Raw genomic sequence first — 25,292 nt, 5'->3', positions numbered from 1 at the left:
TTCAGTGGGATCTGCTGGACAAATGGTCCGGATCGCATCTTCAAATGCATCAGCGGATAACCCTGTCTCCAAGGACAAGGGTGTCTCTCCTGTGGTGGTTACAGAGTGCTCATCTCCTAGAGTGCCGCAGATTCGGCATTCAGGATTGGGTCCTGGTGACCACGGATGCCAGCCTGAGAGGCTGGGGAGCAGTCACACAGGGAAGAAATTTCCAGGGCTTGTGGTCAAGCATGGAAACGTCACTTCACATAAATATCCTGGAACTAAGGGCCATTTACAATGCCCTAAGTCAGGCAAGACCTCTGCTTCAGGGTCAGCCGGTGTTGATCCAGTCGGACAACATCACGGCAGTCGCCCACGTAAACAGACAGGGCGGCACAAGAAGCAGGAGGGCAATGATGGAAGTGGCAAGGATTTTTCGCTTGGCGGAGAATCATGTGATAGCACTGTCAGCAGTGTTCATTCCGGGAGTGGACAACTGGGAAGCAGACTTCCTCAGCAGACACGATCTTCACCCGGGGGAGTGGGGACTTCACCCAGAAGTCTTCCACATGATTGTGAACCGTTGGGAAAAATCAAAGGTGGACATGATGGCGTCCCGCCTCAACAAAAAACTGGACAGATATTGCGCCAGGTCAAGGGACCCTCAGGCAATAGCTGTGGACGCTCTGGTAACACCGTGGGTGTACCAGTCAGTGTATGTGTTCCCTCCTCTTCCTCTCATACCAAAAGTACTGAGAATCATAAGAAGGAGAGGAGTAAAGACTATACTCGTGGCTCCGGATTGGCCAAGAAGGACTTGGTACCCGGAAATTCAAGAGATGCTCACGGAAGACCCGTGGCCTCTACCTCTAAGAAAGGACCTGCTCCAGCAGGGACCATGTCTGTTCCAAGACTTACCGCGGCTGCGTTTGACGGCATGGCGGTTGAACGCCGGATCCTGAAGGAAAAAGGCATTCCGGATGAAGTCATCCCTACCCTGATCAAAGCCAGGAAGGATGTAACCATACAACATTATCACCGTATTTGGCGTAAATATGTTGCGTGGTGCGAGGCCAGGAAGGCCCCTACAGAGGAATTTCAACTGGGTCGTTTCCTGCATTTCCTGCAAACAGGACTGTCTATGGGCCTCAAATTAGGGTCCATTAAGGTTCAAATTTCGGCCCTGTCAATATTCTTCCAAAAAGAACTGGCTTCTGTTCCTGAAGTTCAGACGTTTGTCAAGGGAGTACTGCATATACAGCCTCCTTTTGTGCCTCCAGTGGCACCTTGGGATCTCAATGTAGTTTTGGGATTCCTAAAATCACATTGGTTTGAACCACTCACCACTGTGGACTTAAAATATCTCACATGGAAAGTGGTAATGCTGTTAGCCCTGGCTAAAGCCAGGCGTGTCTCAGAATTGGCGGCTTTATCCTATAAAAGCCCTTACCTAATTTTTCATACAGACAGGGCAGAATTGAGGACTCGTCCTCAGTTTCTTCCTAAGGTGGTTTCAGCATTTCACTTAAACCAGCCTATTGTGGTGCCTGCGGCTACTAGGGACTTGGAGGATTCCAAGTTGCTGGACGTAGTCAGGGCCCTGAAAATATATGTTTCCAGGACGGCTGGAGTCAGAAAATCTGATTCGCTGTTTATCCTGTATGCACCCAGCAAGCTGGGTGCTCCTGCTTCTAAGCAGACGATTGCTCGTTGGATTTGTAGTACAATTCAGCTTGCACATTCTGTGGCAGGCCTGCCACAGCCAAAATCTGTAAAAGCCCATTCCACACGGAAAGTGGGCTCATCTTGGGCGGCTGCCCGAGGGGTCTCGGCTTTACAACTTTGCCGAGCAGCTACTTGGTCAGGGGCAAACACGTTTGCTAAATTCTACAAATTTGATACCCTGGCTGAGGAGGACCTTGAGTTCTCTCATTCGGTGCTGCAGAGTCATCCGCACTCTCCCGCCCGTTTGGGAGCTTTGGTATAATCCCCATGGTCCTTTCGGAGTCCCCAGCATCCACTAGGACGTTAGAGAAAATAAGAATTTACTTACCGATAATTCTATTTCTCATAGTCCGTAGTGGATGCTGGGCGCCCATCCCAAGTGCGGATTGTCTGCATTACTTGTACATAGTTATTGTTACAAAAATCGGGTTATTGTTGTTGTGAGCCATCTTTTCAGAGGCTCCTTCTGTTATCATGCTGTTAACTGGGTTCAGATCACAAGTTGTACGGTGTGATTGGTGTGGCTGGTATGAGTCTTACCCGGGATTCAAAATCCTTCCTTATTGTGTACGCTCGTCCGGGCACAGTATCCTAACTGAGGCTTGGAGGAGGGTCATAGGGGGAGGAGCCAGTGCACACCAGCTAGTCCTAAAGCTTTTACTTTGTGCCCAGTCTCCTGCAGAGCCGCTATCCCCCATGGTCCTTTCGGAGTCCCCAGCATCCACTACGGACTATGAGAAATAGAATTATCGGTAAGTAAATTCTTATTTTTTCCCCCATCAGAAGAATTAAATGAAGTGTGTGAAGAAGCGTGGGCTTTCCCTGATAAAAGATTGGTAATCTCTAAGAAGTTACTAATGGCGTTCCCTTTCCCGCCAGAGGATAGGTCACGTTGGGAGACACCCCCTAGGGTGGATAAAGCGCTCACACGTTTGTCTAAAAAGGTGGCACTACCGTCTCCGGATACGGCCGCCCTCAAGGAACCTGCTGATAGAAAGCAGGAGGCGATCCTGAAGTCTGTATATACACACTCAGGCATTATACTTAGACCAGCTATTGCGTCAGCATGGATGTGCAGTGCTGCCGCTGCGTGGTCAGATTCCCTGTCAGAAAATATTGACACCCTAGACAGGGACACTATTCTGCTAACCATAGAGCATATAAAAGACTCAGTCTTATACATGAGAGATGCACAGAGGGAGATCTGCCGGCTGGCATCTAAAATAAGTGCATTGTCCATTTCTGCTAGGAGAGGCTTATGGACTCGCCAGTGGACAGGGGATGCAGATTCAAAAAGGCACATGGAAGTTTTGCCTTATAAGGGTGAGGAGTTATTTGGGGATGGTCTCTCGGACCTAGTTTCCAGCATTTTTACCCCATGTTCCCTCACAGCCTAAAAAGGCGCCGTTTTATCAGGTACAGTCCTTTCGGACTCAGAAAAACAGGCGTGGAAAAGGCGGGTCCTTTCTGTCCAGAGGCAGAGGTAGGGGAAAAAGGCTGCAACAAACAGCAGGTTCCCAGGAGCAAAAGTCCTCCCCCGCTTCTTCCGAGTCCGCCGCATGACGGTGGGGCTCCACAGGCGGAGCCAGGTATGGTGGGGGGCCGCCTCAAAAATTTCAGCGATCAGTGGGCTCGCTCACAGGTGGCTCCCTGGATCCTGCAAATAGTATCTCAAGGGTACAAACTGGAATTCGAGGCGTCTCCACCCCACCGGTTCCTAAAATCTGCCTTGCCGATTACTCCTTCAGACAGGGAGGCTGTGCTAGCGGCAATTCACAAGCTGTATTCCCAGCAGGTGATAATCAAGGTGCCCCTACTTCAACAAGGACGGGGTTACTATTCCACACTGTTTGTGGTACCGAAACCAGACGATTCGGTGAGACCCATTTTAAATTTGAAATCCTTGAACACATACATAAAAAAGTTCAAGTTCAAGATGGAATCGCTCAGGGTGGTTATTGCAAGCCTGGACGAGGGGGATTACATGGTATCCCTGGACATCAAGGATGCTTACCTGCATGTCCCCATTTACTATCCTCACCAGGAGTACCTCAGATTTGTGGTACAGGATTGCCATTACCAATTCCAGAAGCTGCCGTTTGGACTCTCCACGGCACCGAGGGTGTTTACCAAGGTAATGGCGGAAATTATGATACTCCTTCGAAGAAAGGGAGTTTTAATTATCCCGTACTTGGACGATCTCCTAATAAAGGCGAGGTCCAAGGAGCAGTTGTTGGTGGGAGTAGCACTATCTCAGGAGGTGCTACACCAGCACGGTTGGATTCTGAATATTCCAAAATCACAGCTGGTTCCGACGACACGTCTACTGTTCCTGGGTATGATTCTGGATACAGTCCAGAAAAAAAAAGTGTTTCTCCCGGAGGAGAAAGCCGAGGAGCTGTCATCTCTAGTCAGAGACCTCCTGAAACCAAAACAGGTATCGGTGCATCACTGCACGCGGGTCCTGGGAAAGATGGTGGCTTCTTACGAAGCAATTCCTTTCGGCAGGTTCCATGCCAGAATCTTTCAGTGGGACCTGTTGGACTAATGGTCTGGATCGCATCTTCAGATGCATCGCCTAATAAATATTTTGGAACTAAGGGCCATTTACAATGCCCTAAGTCAGGCAAAATCCCTGCTTCTACACCAGCCGGTACTGATCCAGTCAGACAACATCACGGCAGTCGCCCATGTAAATCGACAGGGCGGCACAAGAAGCAGGATGGCAATGGCAGAAGCCACAAGGATTCTCCGATGGGCGGAAAATCACGTACTAGCACTGTCAGCAGTGTTCATTCCGGGAGTGGACAACTGGGAAGCAGACTTTCTCAGCAGGCACGACCTCCACCCGGGAGAGTGGGGACTTCATCCAGAAGTCTTCACGCTGATTGTAAATCGATGGGAACGGCCACAGGTGGACATGATGGCGTCCCGCCTAAACAAAAAACTAGAGAGATATTGCGCCAGGTCAAGGGACCCTCAGGCGATAGCTGTGGACGCTCTAGTGACACCGTGGGTGTACCAGTCAGTTTGTGTTCCCTCCTCTGCCTCTCATACCAAGGGTACTGAGAATAATAAGAAAACGAGGAGTAAGAACAATACTCGTGGTTCCGGATTGGCCAAGACGAGCGTGGTACCCGGAACTTCAAGAGATGATCTCAGAGGACCCATGGCCTCTGCCGCTCAGACAGGACCTGCTGCAGCAGGGGCCCTGTCTGTTCCAAGACTTACCGCGGCTGCGTTTGACGGCATGGCGGTTGAACGCCGGATCCTGAAGGAAAGGGGCATTCCGGAGGAAGTCATTCCTACGCTGATTAAAGCCAGGAAAGATGTAACTGCAAAGCATTATCACCGCATATGGCGGAAATATGTTGCTTGGTGTGAGGCTAAAAAGGCCCCAACAGAGGAATTTCAACTAGGTCGATTTCTGCATTTCCTACAAGGGAGTGACTATGGGCCTGAAATTAGGCTCCATTAAGGTACAGATCTCGGCTCTGTCGATTTTCTTCCAGAAAGAACTAGCTTCACTACCTGAAGTTTAGACGTTTGTGAAAGGAGTGCTTCATATTCAGCCCCCGTTTGTGCCTCCAGTGGCACCTTGGGATCTCAACGTGGTGTTGAGTTTCTTAAAATCACATTGGTTTGAGCCACTTAAAACCGTGTATCTAAAATATCTCACGTGGAAAGTGGTCATGTTATTGGCCTTGGCTTCAGCCAGGCGTGTGTCAGAATTGGCAGCTTTGTCATGTAAAAGCCCTTATCTGATTTTCCATATGGATAGGGCGGAATTGAGGACTCGTCCCCAGTTTCTCCCTAAGGTGGTATCGGCTTTTCACTTGAACCAACCTATTGTGGTGCCTGCGGCTACTAGGGACTTGGAGGATTCCAAGTTACTGGACGTAGTCAGGGCCTTGAAAATGTATGTTTCCAGGACGGCTAGAGTCAGGAAAACTGACTCGCTATTTATCCTGTATGCACCCAACAAACTGGGTGCTCCTGCTTCTAAGCAGACTATTGCTCGCTGGATTTGTAGCACAATTCAGCTGGCGCATTCTGCGGCTGGACTGCCGCATCCTAAATCAGTAAAAGCCCATTCCACAAGGAAGGTGGGCTCATCTTGGGCGGCTGCCCGAGGGGTCTCGGCTTTACAACTTTGCCGAGCTGCTACTTGGTCAGGGGCAAACACGTTTGCAAAATTCTACAAATTTGATACCCTGGCTGAGGAGGACCTTGAGTTCTCTCATTCGGTGCTGCAGAGTCATCCGCACTCTCCCGCCCGTTTGGGAGCTTTGGTATAATCCCCATGGTCCTTTCGGAGTTCCCAGCATCCACTAGGACGTCAGAGAAAATAAGATTTCTCTATCGTCCTAGTGGATGCTGGGGTTCCTGAAAGGACCATGGGGAATAGCGGCTCCGCAGGAGACAGGGCACAAAAAGTAAAGCTTTTCCGATCAGGTGGTGTGCACTGGCTCCTCCCCCTATGACCCTCCTCCAGACTCCAGTTAGATTTTTGTGCCCGGCCGAGAAGGGTGCAATCTAGGTGGCTCTCCTAAAGAGCTGCTTAGAAAAAGTTTAGCTAGGTTTTTTATTTTACAGTGATTCCTGCTGGCAACAGGATCACTGCAGCGAGAGTCAACTCACCTGCGTGCAGGATGGATTGGCTTCTTGGCTACTGGACATCAAGCTCCAGAGGGACGATCACAGGTACAGCCTGGATGGTCACCGGAGCCGCGCCGCCGGCCCCCTTGCAGATGCTGAAGTCAGAAGAGGTCCAGAATCGGCGGCTGAAGACTCCTGCAGTCTTCTAAAGGTAGCGCACAGCACTGCAGCTGTGCGCCATTTTCCTCTCAGCACACTTCACACGGCAGTCACTGAGGGTGCAGGGCGCTGGGAGGGGGGCGCCCTGGGAGGCAAATGAGTACCTATAAAGGCTAAAAATACCTCACATATAGCCCTAGAGGCTATATGGAGATATTTAACCCCTGCCTAATTTTTCTAAATAGCGGGAGACGAGCCCGCCGGAAAAGGGGCGGGGCCTATCTCCTCAGCACACGGCGCCATTTCCTCTCACAGCTCCGCTGGTCAGGACGGCTCCCAAGTCTCTCCCCTGCACTGCACTACAGAAACAGGGTAAAACAGAGAGGGGGGGGCACATTTATGGCGATATTTTGATATAACAAAGCAGCTATAAGGGAGCACTTATTATAAGGCTATCCCTGATATATATATAGCGCTTTTGGTGTGTGCTGGCAAACTCTCCCTCTGTCTCCCCAAAGGGCTAGTGGGTCCTGTCTTCATTAGGAGCATTCCCTGTGTGTCTGCTGTGTGTCGGTACGTGTGTGTCGACATGTATGAGGACGATATTGGTGTGGAGGCGGAGCAATTGCCAAATATGAGGATGTCACCCCCTAGGGAGTCGACACCAGAATGGATGCCTTTATTTATGGAACTACGGGATAGTGTCAACACGCTAAAGCAGTCGTTTGACGACATGAGACGGCCGGACAATCAATTAGTGCCTGTCCAGGCGACTCAAACACCGTCAGGGGCTGTGAAACGCCCTTTGCCTCAGTCGGTCGACACAGACCCAGACACAGGCGATGACTCCAGTGGTGACGGTGACGAATCAACCGTATTTTCCAGTAGGGCCACACGTTATATGATTTTGGCAATGAAGGAGGCGTTACATTTAGCTGATACTACAGGTACCACTAAACAGGGTATTATGTGGGGTATGAAAAAACTACCTATAGTTTTTCCTGAATCAGAAGAACTAAATGACGTGTGTAATGAAGCGTGGGTTGCCCCTGATAAAAAGCTGATAATTTCAAAGAAATTATTGGCATTATACCCTTTCCCGCCAGAGGTTAGGGAGCGCTGGGAAACACCTCCTAGGGTGGACAAGGCGCTAACACGCTTATCTAAACAAGTGGCGTTACCCTCTCCTGAGACGGCCGCACTTAAAGATCCATCAGATAGGAGGATGGAAAATATCCAAAAAAGTATATACACACATGCAGGTGTTATACTACGACCAGCTGTAGCAACTGCCTGGATGGGCAGTGCGGGGGTAGTTTGGTCAGAGTCCCTGATTGAAAATATTGATACCCTGGACAGGGACAATATTTTACTGTCGTTAGAACAAATAAAGGATGCATTTCTTTATATGCGTGATGCACAGAGGGATATATGCACACTGGCATCACGGGTAAGTGCTATGTCCATTTCGGCCAGAAGAGCTTTATGGACGCGACAGTGGACAGGCGATGCGGATTCAAAACGGCATATGGAAGTTTTGCCGTATAAGGGGGAGGAGTTATTTGGAGTCGGTCTATCAGATTTGGTGGCCACGGCTACAGCCGGGAAATCCACCTTTCTACCTCAAGTCACTCCCCAACAGAAAAAGGCACCGACTTTTCAACCGCAGCCCTTTCGTTCCTTTAAAAATAAGAGAGCAAAGGGCTATTCATATCTGCCACGAGGCAAAGGTCGAGGGAAGAGACAGCAACACGCAGCTCCTTCCCAGGATCAGAAGCCCTCCCCGGCTTCTACAAAAGCCTCAGCATGACGCTGGGGCTTCTCTAGCGGACTCGGGGACGGTGGGGGGTCGTCTCAAAAATTACAGCGCGCAGTGGGCTCACTCGCAAGTAGATCCCTGGATCCTGCAGATAATATCTCAGGGATACAGGTTGGAATTAGAGACAGATCCACCTCGCCGTTTCCTGAAGTCTGCTTTACCAACGTCCCCCTCCGAAAGGGAGACGGTGTTGGAAGCCATTCACAAGCTGTACTCTCAGCAGGTGATAGTCAAGGTACCTCTTCTGCAACAAGGGAAGGGGTATTATTCCACTCTTTTTGTGGTACCGAAGCCGGATGGCTCGGTAAGGCCTATTCTAAATCTGAAGTCCTTGAACCTGTACATAAAGAAGTTCAAGTTCAAAATGGAGTCACTCAGAGCAGTGATAGCGAACCTGGAAGAGGGGGACTTTATGGTATCCTTGGACATCAAGGATGCGTATCTCCACGTTCCAATTTACCCCTCACACCAGGGGTACCTCAGGTTCGTTGTACAAAACTGTCACTATCAGTTTCAGACGCTGCCGTTCGGATTGTCCACGGCACCTCGGATCTTTACAAAGGTAATGGCCGAGATGATGATTCTTCTTCGAAGAAAAGGCGTATTAATTATCCCATACTTGGACGATCTCCTAATAAGGGCGAGGTCCAGAGAACAGCTAGAGATGGGATTAGCACTGTCTCAAGAAGTGCTAAAACAGCACGGGTGGATTCTGAATATTCCAAAGTCCCAGTTAATGCCGACAACTCGTCTGCTGTTCCTAGGGATGATTCTGGACACGGTTCAGAAAAAGGTTTTTCTCCCGGAGGAAAAAGCCAAGGAGTTATCCGAGCTTGTCAGGAACCTCCTAAAACCAGGAAAGGTGTCTGTACATCAATGCACAAGAGTCCTGGGAAAAATGGTGGCTTCTTACGAAGCGATTCCATTCGGCAGATTCCACGCAAGAATTTTCCAAAGGGATCTGTTGGACAAATGGTCAGGGTCGCATCTTCAGATGCACCTGCGGATAACCCTGTCTCCAAGGACAAGGGTGTCTCTTCTGTGGTGGTTGCAGAGTGCTCATCTATTGGAGGGCCGCAGATTCGGCATACAGGATTGGATCCTGGTGACCACGGACGCCAGCCTGAGAGGCTGGGGAGCAGTCACACAAGGAAGAAACTTCCAGGGAGTATGGACGAGCCTGGAAACGTCTCTTCACATAAACATTCTGGAGCTAAGAGCAATATACAATGCTCTAAGCCAGGCAGAACCTCTGCTTCAGGGAAAACCGGTGTTGATCCAGTCGGACAACATCACGGCAGTCGCCCATGTGAACAGACAGGGCGGCACAAGAAGCAGGAGTGCAATGGCAGAAGCTGCAAGGATTCTTCGCTGGGCAGAGAATCATGTGATAGCACTGTCAGCAGTGTTCATCCCGGGAGTGGACAACTGGGAAGCAGACTTCCTCAGCAGACACGATCTTCACCCGGGAGAGTGGGGACTTCATCCAGAAGTCTTCCACATGCTGGTAACCCGTTGGGAAAGACCAATGGTGGACATGATGGCGTCTCGCCTCAACAAAAAACTGGACAGGTATTGCGCCAGGTCAAGAGATCCGCAGGCAATAGCTGTGGACGCGCTGGTAACGCCTTGGGTGTACCAGTCGGTGTATGTGTTTCCTCCTCTGCCTCTCATACCAAAAGTATTGAGAATTATACGGCAAAGAGGCGTAAGAACGATACTAGTGGTTCCGGATTGGCCAAGGAGGACTTGGTACCCGGAACTTCAAGAGATGATCACGGAAGATCCGTGGCCTCTACCTCTAAGGAGGGACTTGCTTCAGCAGGGTCCCTGTCTGTTTCAAGACTTACCGCGGCTGCGTTTGACGGCATGGCGGTTGAACGCCGGATCCTAAAGGAAAAAGGCATGCCGGAAGAAGTCATTCCTACTTTGATTAAAGCAAGGAAGGAAGTAACCGTGCAACATTATCACCGAATTTGGCGAAAATATGTTGCGTGGTGCGAAGATCGGAGTGCTCCGACGGAGGAATTTCAACTGGGTCGATTCCTACATTTCCTGCAATCAGGATTGTCAATGGGTCTCAAATTGGGATCTATTAAGGTTCAAATTTCGGCCCTGTCGATTTTCTTTCAAAAAGAATTGGCTTCAGTCCCTGAAGTCCAGACCTTTGTTAAGGGAGTGCTGCATATACAGCCTCCTGTGGTGCCTCCAGTGGCACCGTGGGATCTCAATGTGGTTTTGGACTTCCTAAAATCTCATTGGTTTGAACCACTAAAAAAGGTGGATTTGAAATATCTCACATGGAAAGTGACCATGCTTCTAGCCCTGGCTCAGTTGTTTTCATACTGTTAAACTGGGTATAGTATCACGAGTTATACGGTGTGGCTGGTAAGAGTCTTACCCGGGATTCAAAATCCTTCCTTATCATGTCAGCTCGTCCGGGCACAGTGTCCTAACTGAGGCTTGGAGGAGGGTCATAGTGGGAGGAGCCAGTGCACACCAGGTGACCTAAAAGCTTTCTTTAGTTGTGCCCAGTCTCCTGCGGAGCCGCTATTCCCCATGGTCCTTTCGGAGTTCCCAGCATCCACTACGGACTACGAGAAATAGATTTACCGGTGAGTAAAATCTTATTTTTCTCTCCACAGCACCGCTGAGATGAAGCTCCCCGGACTCTCCCCTGCTTACACTCGGTGAAGGGGTGTTTAAAAGAGAGGGGGGGGGGGGCACATAATTGGCGGATAACATATTATACAGCGCTGCTGGGGGAAAACATTTTGTGTTGGTCTCCAGGATCATTGCGCTGGGGTGTGTGCTGGCATACTTTCTCTCTGTCTCTCCAAAGGGCCTTGACAGGGATACTGTCTTCAGGAAAGGGGTTCTCTGTGTGTGTGGTGTGTCGGTACGCGTGTGTCGACATGTTTGACGAGGAAGGCTCGCTTAATGTGGAGGGGGAGTGCTTGAATGTCATGTCGCCGTCGGCAACGCCGACACCGGAATGGGTGGATATGCTGAATGTCTTGAATGCAAATGTTAATCTATTGCATTAAAGGTTAGACAAGGCTGAAGCTAGGGATCAGTCAGGTAGCCAGTCCATGCCTGTCCCTGTGGCGCCAGGCCCTGCGGGGTCTCAGAAGCGCACCATATCCCAGATCGATGACACAGATACTGACTCTAGTGTCGACTATGAAGATGCAAAATTACAGCCGAAGGTGTCAAAAGGTATTCGGTACATGATTATTGCCATTAAAGAGGTTTTGCATATTACTAAAGAACTCCCTGACACGAGGGTACACATGTATAAAGGGAAAAAGCCTGAAGTCACCTTTCCGTCTTCATTTGAACTGAGTGAATTGTGCGAAAAGGCTTGGGAATCTCCGGATAGGAGACCACAAGTTCCCAAAAGGATTCTTATGGCGTATCCTTTTCCACAAACGGATAGGATACGATGGGAATCTTCGCCTAAAGTAGACAAGGCGCTGACACGTTTGTCCAAAAAGGTGGCACTGCCTTCTCAGGATACGGCTTCCCTCAAGGAACCTGCTGACGGCAGGCAGGAAATTACCTTGAAGCACATTTACACTCATTCAGGTACTATTGCTAGACCGGCTATGGCGTCGGCCTGGGTTTGTAGTGCGGTTGTGGCATGGGCAGATTCCTTATCTACGGAGATTGACACCTTAGATAGGGATGCTATTCAAATGACCATAGAGCATATCAGAGATGCTGCCTTGTATATGAGAGATGCTCAGAGAGACATTTGTTTATTAAGCTCCAGAATAAATGCCATGTCTATTTCTGCTAGGCGGCTCTTGTGGACCCGACAGTGGACGGGAGATGCCGATTCAAAGCGGCATATGGACATGACGCTGAGGCTTCCCGCGGGGAGGCAGATCTAGTAGGGGCTCGTCTTCGGTTTTTCAGCCACGTCTGGGTTCACTCGCAGGTGGATCCCTGGGCATTAGAGATTGTTTCTCAGGAATACAGGCTGGAATTCGAAGACTTGCCTCCTCGCCGGTTTTTCAAATCGGCTCTGCCAGCTTCCCCGTCAGAGAGGGAGCTAGTGTTGGCGGCAATCCAAAAATTGTATATTCAACAGGTGATTGTCACAGTTCCTCATCTCCAGCAAGGAGAGGGATATTACTCGACCCTGTTTGTGGTTCCGAAACCGGACGGTTCGGTCAGGCCCATTTTAAACCTAAAATCTCTGAACCTGTACTTGAAGAGGTTCAAGTTCAAGATGGAATCAGTCAGGGCGGTCATCGCCAGCCTGGAGGGGGGGGATTGGATGGTGTCCCTGGACATAAAGGATGCATACCTTCATGTTCCGATATTCCCCCCTCATCAGGCGTTCCTGAGATTTACAGTGCAGGACTGTCACTACCAATTTCAGACGTTGCCGTTTGGGCTTTCCACGGCCCCGTGGATTTTCACCAAGATAATGGCGGAAATTATGGTGCTCCTGCGCAGGCAGGGGGTCACAATTATCCCATACTTGGACGATCTCCTCATAAAGGCGAGATCTCGGGAGAAGTTGCTGGACAGTGTGTCTCTGTCCATGAAGACGTTGCAGATACACGTCTGGATTCTCAATATACCGAAGTCCCAGCTAGTCCCTACAACGCGTCTGACCTTTTTGGGCCTGATTCTAGACACAGACCAGAAAAAGGTTTTTCTTCCGATCGAAAGGGTTCAGGATCTCATAGCCATGGTCAGGAACCTCTTAAAACCAAAAAAGGTTTCAGTGCATCATTGCACGCGGGTCCTGGGGAAGATGGTGGCTTCATACGAGGCCATCCCTTTCGGCAGGTTCCATGCGAGGACCTTTCAATGGGACCTCTTGGACAAGTGGTCCGGGTCCCATTTACGAATGCATCAAAGGATCACCCTGTCTCCCAGGACCAGGGTATCTCTCCTGTGGTGGCTGAACAGTGCTCACCTGCTAGAGGGTCGCAGGTTCGGCATTCAGGACTGGGTCCTGGTGACCACGGACGCAAGCCTCCGAGGCTGGGGAGCAGTAACACTGGGAAGATATTTCCAAGGTCTCTGGTCAAACCTAGAGACTTGTCTCCACATCAACAACCTGGAGTTGAGGGCCATATACAACGCCCTGTGTCAAGCGGAGGAATTGCTTCGGAGAAAACCGGTTCTGATTCAGTCGGACAACGTCACGGCAGTGGCTCATATAAACCGGCAAGGCGGAACAAGGAGCAGAGTGGCCATGGCAGAAGCGACCAGGATTCTACGCTGGGCGGAAGGCCATGTAAGCGCACTATCAGCAGTGTTCATCCCGGGGGTGGACAACTGGGAGGCGGACTTCCTCAGCAGGCACGACCTGCATCCGGTAGAGTGGGGACTTCATCAAGAAGTCTTTGCACAGATCACGGATCGATGGGGACTGCCTCAAATCGACATGATGGCATCCCGTCTCAACAAAAAGCTAAAGCGGTATTGCGCCAGGTCAAGGGACCCTCAGGCGGTAGCGGTAGACGCTCTGGTGACACCTTGGGTGTTCAGATCGGTCTATGTGTTTCCTCCTCTTCCTCTCATACCCAAAGTGTTGAGAATAATAAGAATGAGCAGGGTCAGAACAATCCTCATTGTTCCAGATTGGCCACGGAAGACTTGGTATCCGGAGCTGCAAGAGTTGCTCACAGAAGATCCGTGGCCTCTTCCTCTAAGGCAGGACCTGCTGCGGCAGGGGCCCTGTCTGTTCCAAGACTTACCGCGGCTGCGTTTGACGGCATGGCGGTTGAACGCCGGATCCTAGCGGAAAAAGGAATTCCGGAGGAAGTCATTCCTACCCTGATCAAGGCTAGGAAAGACGTGACGTTAAAACATTATCACCGTATATGGTGGAAATATGTTTCTTGGTGTGAGGCCAGAGCTGCTCCTACGGAGGAGTTCCATTTGGGCCGTCTGCTTCACTTCCTTCAAACAGGAGTGACTTTGGGCCTAAAATTAGGGTCCATAAAGGTCCAAATTTCGGCCTTATCTATTTTCTTTCAAAGAGAATTAGCCTCTCTTCCTGAAGTACAGACTTTTGTGAAGGGGGTGCTGCATATTCAGCCTCCCTTTGTGCCTCCGGTGGCGCCTTGGGATCTTAACGTGGTGTTACGTTTCCTCAAGTCACCTTGGTTTGAACCACTCAAAACTGTGGAGTTGAAATACCTCACGTGGAAAGTGGTCATGTTGTTGGCATTAGCTTCGGCTAGACGTGTTTCAGAATTGGCGGCTTTATCACATAAAAGCCCATACTTGGTTTTTCACGTGGATAGGGCAGAGTTGAGGACTCGTCCTCAATTTCTGCCAAAGGTGGTCTTCTCTTTTCATATGAACCAACCTATTGTCGTGCCTGTGGCTACACAGGACTTGGAGGATTCCGAGTCCCTGGATGTGGTCAGGGCTTTGAAGATTTATGTGACCAGAACAGCTAGAATCAGGAAGACTGAAGCTCTGTTTGTTCTGTATGCGGCCAACAAGGTTGGCGCTCCTGCTTCAAAGCAGACTATTGCTCGCTGGATCTGTAACACGATTCAGCAGGCACATTCTACGGCAGGATTGCCGTTACCGAAATCGGTTAAGGCCCATTCCACTAGGAAAGTGGGCTCTTCTTGGGCGGCTGCCCGAGGGGTCTCGGCATTACAGTTGTGCCGAGCAGCTACTTGGTCGGGGTCTAACACCTTTGCAAAGTTCTATAAGTTTGATACCCTGGCTGAGGAGGACCTCCTGTTTGCTCAATCGGTGCTGCAGAGTCATCCGCACTCTCCCGCCCGTTTGGGAGCTTTGGTATAATCCCCATGGTCCTTACGGAGTCCCAGCATCCTCAAGGACGTTAGAGAAAATAAGATTTTACTTACCGGTAAATCTATTTCTCGTAGTCCGTAGAGGATGCTGGGCGCCCGTCCCAAGTGCGGACTTCTTCTGCAAGACTTGTATATAGTTATTGCTTACATAAGGGTTATGTTATAGTTTATCGGTTGAACCGTGGCTATTTTGTTGTTCATACTGTTAACTGGGTAGTTTATCACAAGTTATACGGTGTGATTGGTGTGGCTGGTATGAATCTTGCCCTTAGATTTACAAAAATCCTTCCTCGTACTGGTCCATCTCCTCTGGGCACAGTTTCCCTAACTGAGGTCTGGAGGAGGGGCATAGAGGGAGGAGCCAGTGCACACCCAGAGTCCAAAGCTTTCTTAAAGTGCCCTATCTCCTGCGGAGCCCGTCTATTCCCTATGGTCCTTACGGAGTCCCAGCATCCTCTATGGACTACGAGAAATAGATTTACCGGTAAGTAAAATCTTATTTTTGGCGCCTCACTCTGCAGCAGGCACACACAGCTCCTCCTGACACTCAGAAAACACTGGAACACTGGTACAGGGTGTAGCAAAGGGGGAGAGCCGCTATTGTACACAATCTGTGTCCTATAAAGGACAGTAATCATAGGTGTTTCACTGTGATATAACAGCTTACAGCCTCACTAGGGCTGTGTAGCTGGGGTGTGCTGGTCCCCTCTCTCTATCTCCCTCTCACATACTGTAAGGGGAAGGCTTGTAAGTTATTACTTGTCTGTGTATGTGATCGTGCTTTACTGTGAACATGGGTAAACACAAACTATGCAGTGTATGCCACACCAGATTCTCTCCCTTATCTACTGATTCTGTTTCATGTGAACAATGCAGCCAGGGAGAAGGTCAAGAGCCTTCCTGGCTAGGGGCCCTTAAAAATATGATGTCTGATATGTCGTCACAACTCACTGCTAATGTTAAAAAAAAACTCAGCTACTACAACAGGCTGTTGCAGATTTAGCTGCCAGGGCAGATGTTACACAGCCCCCCCCCTCTTTAGCTCAGGACCACAAAAGCGTGGTTTACCTGCTCTAATCTGATTCAGGTGAAGATGTACAGGAGGACTTGGATCCCATTAGTGGGGATTCCAATTCTGCTCAGGGTATTGAACCCCTCATTGTAGCTATACGGGGCATGTTAAAACGCCCTCTAGAGGATGCTGCGTCACAGCAGTCATTTTTCTTTACACAGAACAAGCCTAATGTCACTTTCCCTGATTCTGCAGAGTTAGATGACCTGTTTAAGTTAGCCTGGAAAAATCCAGACAAAAAATATCAAGTGTCAAAAAGATTTTTGCATGCTTTACCATGAAGGACCCTGGGGACAGAAAAATAGAGACTACACTAAAGTCTATCTACACAGCAGCTGGTGTATCGCAAAGGCCGGTCATAGCGGGTTGCTGGATAACCCATGCCATTCACACGTGGGCTTCTCAAATTCAGGAGGGCCTCTCCAGGGATATGCCTCTGGTCACTATAGTGACTCTCCTGAAGCACATTCAGGACAATGCACGCGTCCTGTGTGACTCGCTCAAAGAGATGGGCAATATTAATGCTAGGACCTCTGCCATGGCAGTGTCAGCGCGCAGGGCCTTGTGGTTGCGTCTATGGGTAGCGGGCACAGAGTCCAAGCGCAGTGTGGAATCTCTCCCCTTTTCTGGGGAATGGCTCTTTGGGATTGAGTTGGATACATGGATTTCTAAAGTTACTGCGGGGAAATCCACGTTTCTTCCCTCTGGGGTCCTGCCGGCTAGGCATTCCTACCCGGGGCCGTTTGTTCAGTCCTTTCGGTCTAACAGATTTCGATCTAAGGCCAGAAGTGCCTCCAATGCGGCTAAAGGCACCAGAGGTAAGACAAGAAGACCTGCGAACACCGTTTCTCAGGAACCGAGCACCAGTTCTGCTTCCACTAAGTCCTCAGCATGACGGTCCCCACCCACCCCGAGGGGATCTCGAGGTGGGAGCTCGACTGCGTCACTTCAGCTGAATCTGGGAAAGCTCCTGCCAGGATACCTGAGTAAGGAACCTCATTTCTCAGGGCTACAAGCTGGAGTTCGACTGTGCTCTTCCCCAGAAACTTTTTAAAATCAAGCTTGCCAGCTTTGTAGGATACGCAAGTTACGTTGCAACAGGCCATCCAAAAGTTGGTCCAGTCCCACGTCATTGTTCCAGTACCAATACAACAACGGGGAAAGGGTTATTACTGCAATCTGTTTGTGGTACCGAAACCGGACGGTTCGGTAAGGCCCATTTTGTATCTAAAGTCCTTGAACCCTTATCTCTGCGTTTTCAAGTTCAAGATGGAATCCTTAAGAGCAGTGATTGCGGGCCTGGAAGAACAGGAATTCATGGTTTCCTGGATATCAAGGACGCCTACCTTCATATTCCAATTTGGCCACTTCATCAGGCTTATCTGAGGTTTGCCCTACTGGACGATCACTCCACAGCTCCGAGGGTATTCACAAAGGTAATGGCAGAGATGATGTTCCAGCTCCGGGTCCAGAGGGTCAATGTTCCTTACCTGGACGATCTCCTGTTAAAAGCAAGATCCCTGGAGCTTTTATTGCTCCATATCGACCGCACTATCCAACTTCTGTCACACCATGGGTGGATTCTCAATTTACAGAAGTCCCACCTGGAGCCAACTCAGCGGCTCCTGTTCCTGGGGATGTTACTGGATACTGTGGCCCAGAAGGTGTTCCTCATGGAGGACAAGGCAAGAACACTTCAGGAGATGGTCCGCATGGTACTCCGACCTGCTCGAGTATCTATCCATCTTTGCATAAGGTTGTTGGGGAAGATGGTTGCCTTATACAAGGTGATCCAATATGGGAGGTTCCATGCCAGAACATTTCAATTGGATCTCCTGAGCAAGTGGTCCGGATCACATCTACAGATGCACCGGATGATATGGCTGTCGCCTCAGGCTAGGATTTCCCTCCTGTGGTGGCTGCAGTCCTCCAATATCCTGGATGGCTGGAGTTTCGGGATTCAGGATTGGATCCTCCTTACGATGGATGAGAGCTGAGAGGATGGGGAGCTGTCACCCAAGGGGCTCGGTTCCAGGGCAGGTGGTCAGCCCACGAAGCCCTCCTTCCGATCAACATTCTGGAACTTCGGGCAATCTACAATGCTCTGCTTCAGGCCTCTACTCTACTCAAGGATCACGCGGTCCAAGTACAATCTGACAACGCCACAGCAGTGGCGTACATCAATCGGCATGGAGGGACAGAAGCAGGGCCTGCATGCGAGAGGTGTCAAAGATACTCCTCTGGGTGGAAAGAAATGCAAGAGCAATGTCGGCAATCTTCATTCCAGGAGTTGACAACTGGGTAGCGGACTTCCTGAGTCGCCATGATCTCCACCCAGGCGAGTGGGGGCGCCACCATCAGCTGTTTCAGCAGATCATCGACCGGTGGGGCTGCCCACAAATAGACATGATGGCTTCTCGACTCAACAAGAAGCTTCACTGGTATTGCTCACGAACCAGGGACCCTCAGGCGAGGACATTGGATGCACTGACGTCGCCTTGGCCTTACCGGCTGGTCTACCTGTTTCCTCTGATTCCGTTGCTCCCAAGGGTGCTCAAGCGAATCCGAAATCAAGGAGTCCAGGCAATTCTGATTGCCCCAGACTGGCCTCGGAGGGCGTGGTACGCGGATCTTCTGGATAGGTCCATCGAAGACCCTTGGCCTCTACCACTAAGAAGAGATCTTCAACAAGGACCGTTCATCTACCCGGACTTACGGTGACTTCATTTGACGGCATGGAGGTTGAACGGAACATCCTAGCTCACAAGGGCCTTTCCAAAACAGTCTTTGCTGTTCAGGCCAGGAAACCTGTGACGTCAAAACGCTATCATCATATCTGGAGGAGATATGTCTCTTGGTACGAGAAACGCTCATATCCGCCTGCGGAGTTCCACTTGGGACGCTTCCTCCAAGCTGGTGTGAATAAGGGCTTACACTTGGGTTCCTTTAAGGTCCAGATTTCAGGCCCTCTCAATTTTCTTCCAGAAGAAATGGGCAGTATTGCCAGAAGTGAAGACCTTTTTGCAAGGAGTACTTCACATTCAACCTCCTTTTGTGCCGCCCACGGCACCCTGGGATTTGAATGTAGTGTTGGAATTTCTACAGTCATCCTGGTCTGAATCTCTGATGACTGTAGAAGACAAGTACCTCACGTGGAAGACGGTGATGTTACTGTCCCTGGATTCTGCTAGACTTGTCAAAGAATTGGGGGCCTTATCGTCCATACTTGGTCTTTTACGAGGACAGAGCGGAACTCAGAACTAGGCAGCAGTTCCTGTTGAAAGTTGTCTCTGTGTTCCACTTGAATCAACCTATTGTGGTTCCATCAAGTTCTGGCACTTCTGCTCCTCCGGAGGCATTGGATGCTGTACAAGCCTTGAAGGTCTATGTCAAGCGAACGGCTCGGATCAGAAAGACGGATTCCTTGTTCGTGCTCTATGATGCGCAGAAAAATGGTTGTCCTGCTTCTAAGCAGTCCATTGCTCGTTGGCTTAGACTTACTGTCCAACAGGTCTATGTGTCGACAGCCTTACCTGTTCCTAAGTCACTGAAGGCCCACTCTACAAGATCGATGGGCTCTTCCTGGGCGGCTGCCCGTGGAGTCTCGGCCTTGCAACTATGTCGAGCTGCTACCTGGTCAGGGAAGAACACTTTTGTAAAATTCTACTAGTTTGATACCCTGGCCAAAGAGGATACCCAGTTTGGGCAGGTGGTGCTGCAGCAGTCTCCGCACATTCCTGCCCGTTCTGGAAGCTTTGGGACGTCCCCGTCGTACTAAGTCTCCCCAATATCCCTTATGGATGCTAGAGAAAATAAGATTTTAATTACCTACTGGTAAATCCTTTTCTCATAGTCCATAAGGGATATTGGGCACTCACTTCAGTGTGTTGACTTTTCTGCAGGTTCTCTTGTATGGTTACCTGTTCAGCTGTTGCTGTTTGTTGTTTCCAGCCGTTGCTGGTTGTTTTATGTTCGTGGTGTGCTGGTGTGTAAATCTCACCACTTATTGTAATGTTCCTTCGATCAAGTATGTCCTTTCTCCTTCGGCACTGTTTTACGTATAAGTGCATGTGGGAGGGTGCATAGAGGGGAGGAGCCAGCACACCCAGTGAAGAAATTTAAAGTGCACCGACTCCTTTGGACCCCATCTACACCCCATCATACTAAGTCTCCCCAATATCCCCAGTGTCTGCTGTCTGTTTTACCTCTCCATAGTGCCCCGCTCCTCTCTTCACAATGTATGATGAGCTGTATGAAGGGAGAGATCTGTGCATTAATATGAGGCCCCCAAACCAGTATCTGCACAGGGCTCCATGAGTTCTTAATCCGGATCTGTAACAGCCTAAGATTTCCAGATGAAGATGTGATTCTGTTTACTTAACCAGAATAACCATAGGTTATATGTACAGCTGTAGCTCACCACTGTTCCATGTTATCTGACACAACATAGCCTGAGTCTTGTTTACTTGCTGGTAGTGTCTGCTTATGAAGCCTAAAGGCTCCCGGTTTTGGAAAACTGTTTTGCAGAATTGTTAACGATTGTGCTGATATATTCCAAGATTTTGGTAGATGTACCATATTCTTTGGATAACTGCAGAGAAAGAAGGGGAGGTTTGAGTCTTCCAGTCAGCTGCTTGTTGGCAGCCAAGATAAAATGATGGGTAAGCTAAGATTAGTGTTATGTGCTGCCAGCTTCTCAGGCTGACTAGAGGTACTGTAGCAAATATTTCGGAATAAGTGACAGGTCTGTTTGAAGGTCAGGTTACATCAAGGTTTTCATACTGGGACAGAAGCAACTATAGTTTTGAGTATGGTAACCAAATATGTAAAAATGTATGCATTTTTGTTTTATTGAAAATAGGTTTTAAAATCTGTTTAAAAATCTCATAGATATGTCATATGGGGGTCGATTCAATTCGGCAACTTATGAATAGTGCCGGGAATTAGCTCCCGACGCTATTCAATTCAGCTGCTAGTTACCCGCAATTGTCGGGAATTCTTCTCTCATCCCCGGGGGATGAGAGAAGAAACCCGACAAAAGTGCTGCCTCGCGGCCGGCGCCAGGCTGATTCTGTCGGGAATCAGCCTCGCGCCGGGGAGTTAAGTCGGAGAATGCCCGTTCTCCCGACAATTCAACCTGTTTAGTCGGCGAGAACGGGCCGAATTGAATCGACCCCATGGATAACTGTTTGCACCATAAACCCATCCTCTTCCCCCCCGTGCTAGCAATGACATCGTTTTTAACGCGAGTTACAAGTTGCTGTTGTGTACTCAGTGTACCGACACCAGGATTCCAGCTGTCAGAATGCCGGCAGCCGGGTGAGCACTACGAGTCCCCTCGCTCGCCACAGGTTCTATTCCCGCTCTGTGGATGTCGTATGAATAGCCATGGCGCAGCTGTCTGCATTCTTGGTGGTCTGTATCTTGGCATCTGTATTCTGACCGCCGGGATCCCAACCGCCGGTATATTAGCTACATCCCGTGAACTCACGTACTGAGTATTGCTAAACTACCTGCCCCTGCTGTATAACTAAAGTTTTTCTCTCCTTAACCTAGTTCTTCAGATCTTGAAGGCCTCTTTAACCTAATGTAAGTCAGCAAAATAATGATGTGAAATTGATTCCTATTATTAGATGTGTAAAAAAATAAAATAAATATATATATACATACACTGCTCAAAAAAATAAAGGGAACACTAAAATAACACATCCTAGATCTGAATGAATGAAATATTCTTATTAAATACTTTGTTCTTTACATAGTTGAATGTGCTGACAACAAAGTCACACATAAATTATCAATGAAAATCAAATTTATTAACCCATGGAGGTCTGGATTTGGAGTCACACTCAGAATTAAAGTGGAAAAACACACTACAGGCTGATCCAACTTTGATGTAATGTCCTTAAAACAAGTCAAAATGAGGCTCAGTAGTGTGTGTGGCCTCCACGTGCCTGTATGACCTCACTACAACGCCTGGGCATGCTCCTGATGAGGTGGCGGATGGTCTCCTGAGGGATCTCCTCCCAGACCTGGACTAAAGCATCCGCCAACTCCTGGACAGTCTGTGGTGCAACGTAGCGTTGGTGGATGGAGCGAGACATGATGTCCCAGATGTGCTCAATTGGATTCAGGTCTGGGGAACGGGCGGGCCAGTCCATAGCATCAATGCCTTCGTCTTGCAGGAACTGCTGACACACTCCAGCCATATGAGGTCTAGCATTGTCTTGCATTAGGAGGAACCCAGGGCACCAGCATATGGTCCCACAAGGGGTCTGAGGATCTCATCTCAGTACCTAATGGCAGTCAGACTACCTCTGGGGAGCACATGGAGGGCTGTGCGGCCCCCCCAAAGAAATGCCACCCCACACCATTACTGACCCACTGCCAAACCGGTCATGTTGGAGGATGTTGCAGGCAGCAGAACGTTCTCCTTGGCATCTCCAGACTCTGTCACGTCTGTCACATGTGCTCAGTGAGAACCTGCTTTCATCTGTGAAGAGCACAGGGCGCCAGTGGCGAATTTGCCAATCTTGGTGTTCTCTGGCAAATGCCAAACATTCTGCACGGTGTTGGGCTGTAAGCACAACCCCCACCTGTGGACGTCGGGCCCTCATACCACCCTCATGGAGTCTGTTTCTGATCGTTTGAGTAGGCACATGCACATTTGTGGCTTGCTGGAGGTCATTTTGCAGGGCTCTGGCAGTGCACCTCCTGTTCCTCCTTGCACAAAGGTGGAGGTAGCGGTCCTGCTGCTGGGTTGTTGTCCTCCTACGGCCTCCTCCACATCTCCTGATGTACTGACCTGTCTCCTGGTAGCGCCTCCATGCTCTGGACACTACGCTGACAGACACAGCAAACCTTCTTGCCACAGCTCGCATTGATGTGCCATCCTGGATGAGCTGTACTACCTGAGCCACTTGTGTGGGTTGTAGACTCCGTCTCATGCTACCACTAGAGTGAAAGCACCGCCAGCTTTCAAAAGTGACCAAAACATCAGCCAGAAAGCATAGGAGCTGAGAAGTGGTCTGTGGTCACCACCTGCAGAACAACTCCTTTATTGGGGGTGTCTTGCTAATTGCCTATAATTTCCACCTGTTGTCTTTTCCATTTGCACAACAGCATGTGAAATTGATTGTCAATCAGTGTTGCTTTCTAAGTGGACAGTTTGATTTCACAGAAGTGTGATTGACTTGGAGTTACATTGTGTTGTTTAAGTGTTCCCTTTATTTTTTTGAGCAGTGTATGTGTGTGTAATTTAAATATTTTGGGATTTATATATAATCATGTGGCATAGCATTATAGACCAGTTAGTCTTACATCTATAGTGGGGAAAGTACTGGAAGGTATTCTAATGGATAGTATACAGAATTTCCTTGAAGCCAATAAGGTTATAAATAGTAACCAACATAGGTTTGTGAAGGGAGATCATGTCAAACAAACTTACTTGGCTTTTATGAAACAGTTAGTGCGAACCTTGATCAGGGTAAGGAGGTGGATATAATCTTTTTAGACTTTGCTAAAGCTTTCAACAGAGTGCGGCACATTACACTTATCTATAAGCTACAAGAACTGGGGCTAGGGAGCACAATATGCACTTGGGTCAGAAATTGGTTAGATAATAGGGAGCAGCGCGTTGTGGTAAATTTAACTTTTCAAATTGGACTGAAGTACTAAGTGGTGTGCCACAAGGGTCTGTACTTGGACCACTATTGTTATACGTTTTCATTAACGATCTAGCAGTAGATCTAGAGAGCATGGTGTCAATTTTTGCCGACGATACCAACTTGTGTAAGGTTATAAATACGGAGGGGAATGCTAGGTCTTTTCAGAGCGACTTAGTGAAACTGGAAGCATGGGCAGCAAAATGGAGAATGCGCTTCAATACAGACAAGTGTAAGGTAATGCACTTTGGTAGCAAGAACAAAAATACCTACATACTAAATGGGGTAAAATTAGGGGATTCTGTACTGGAAAAAGACTTAGGTGTTCACATAGATAACAAACTAAGCAGCAGTACCCAAAGTAGGATTGCAGCAAAGAAGGCTACAAGGTATTAGCATGCATAAAGCGGGGAATTGATGCAAGGGATGAAAGTGTTATACTCCCATTAATATAAATCACTAGTGAGGCCACATCTTAAATACTGTGCACAATTTTGGGCACCATACTACAAAAAAGATACTTTGGAATTAGAAAAGGTTCAGAGGCGGGCAACCAAACTAATTAAGGGGATGGAGAAGCTGGAATACGAGGAAAGGCTTGCAAGGCTAGGCATGTTTACACTGGAAAAGAGGAGACTAAGAGGGGATGTGATCAACATTTACAAATATAAAAGGGGACAATACACAGAGCTTGCGGGGGATTTGTTTGTTAAGATCAACATAGAGGATACGTGGACACCCACTTAGGTTAGAGGAGAGGAGATTTTGCACACAGAGGCGAAAAGGTTTTTTCAGAGTAAGGACAATACGTGTTTGGAATTCCCTGCCTGAGAGAGGAGTAATGGCGTACTCAGTCAACACTTTAAAGAATGGGCTAGATAAATTCCTACTGGATAAGGATACACAGGGTTATGGAGCGTAGTCACGCACTATAGTCATAAAAAGAAAAGAGGAATAAACACAACGGCCGACATTAGCAACAGACAAAATTAGTCCTGAAAATAATACAACATAGGAGACCACAAATAGGTTGAACTTGATGGACAAATTGTCTTTTTTTCAACCTCAGAAACTGTTACTATGTTACCTAGGTCCATGTAATGGGGTTATAGAGTAAAGGATAGTGAATTGAGAAGGTGCGCAAAAGCAGCCTGTCTGTTAAATTTACCCAAAAAAGAGGTCTCCTTTACCTCTCACCTGAATACTACACACACAAAAATCAGGCAAAAGTAAACTTAACCGGCGCTTGCAAAGGACCTCCTTCAATCCCATGTACGCTTCAGTATAGGCATGTTTCTCCAGTCATTTAGCAGTGAGCATGAAAATGGAAAAAATAAAGGTGCATAGTGAAGTACAATTTTTAATATACACACAAAATACACCCCAAAAAAATTATGTACAAAAGAATGGTTAAAAGCTTTTCTCTGACGTCCTAGTGGATGCTGGGGACTCCGTAAGGACCATGGGGA

General features: G+C 48.7%; 1 protein-coding gene across 5 annotated transcripts in view; it reads left to right on the top strand.

Annotated features, from left to right (window-relative positions):
• The window catches only part of BABAM1 (BRISC and BRCA1 A complex member 1), a 117,259-nt gene that overhangs the window by 47,500 nt on the left and 44,467 nt on the right, over nucleotides 1–25,292 (top strand). For all 5 annotated transcript variants that reach the window (XM_063914396.1, XM_063914393.1, XM_063914395.1 and 2 more), the window contains one exon: nucleotides 21,724–21,748. In XM_063914396.1, the coding sequence (XP_063770466.1) occupies nucleotides 21,724–21,748 (25 nt within the window). The remainder of the gene's footprint in view (nucleotides 1–21,723; nucleotides 21,749–25,292) is intronic.

The sequence above is a fragment of the Pseudophryne corroboree genome, chromosome 1 (genome assembly GCF_028390025.1).
Source record: "Pseudophryne corroboree isolate aPseCor3 chromosome 1, aPseCor3.hap2, whole genome shotgun sequence".
Taxonomy (NCBI): domain Eukaryota; kingdom Metazoa; phylum Chordata; class Amphibia; order Anura; family Myobatrachidae; genus Pseudophryne; species Pseudophryne corroboree.
Note: the sequence above shows the minus strand (reverse complement) of the source record. Positions and strands in the feature narration are given on the sequence as shown.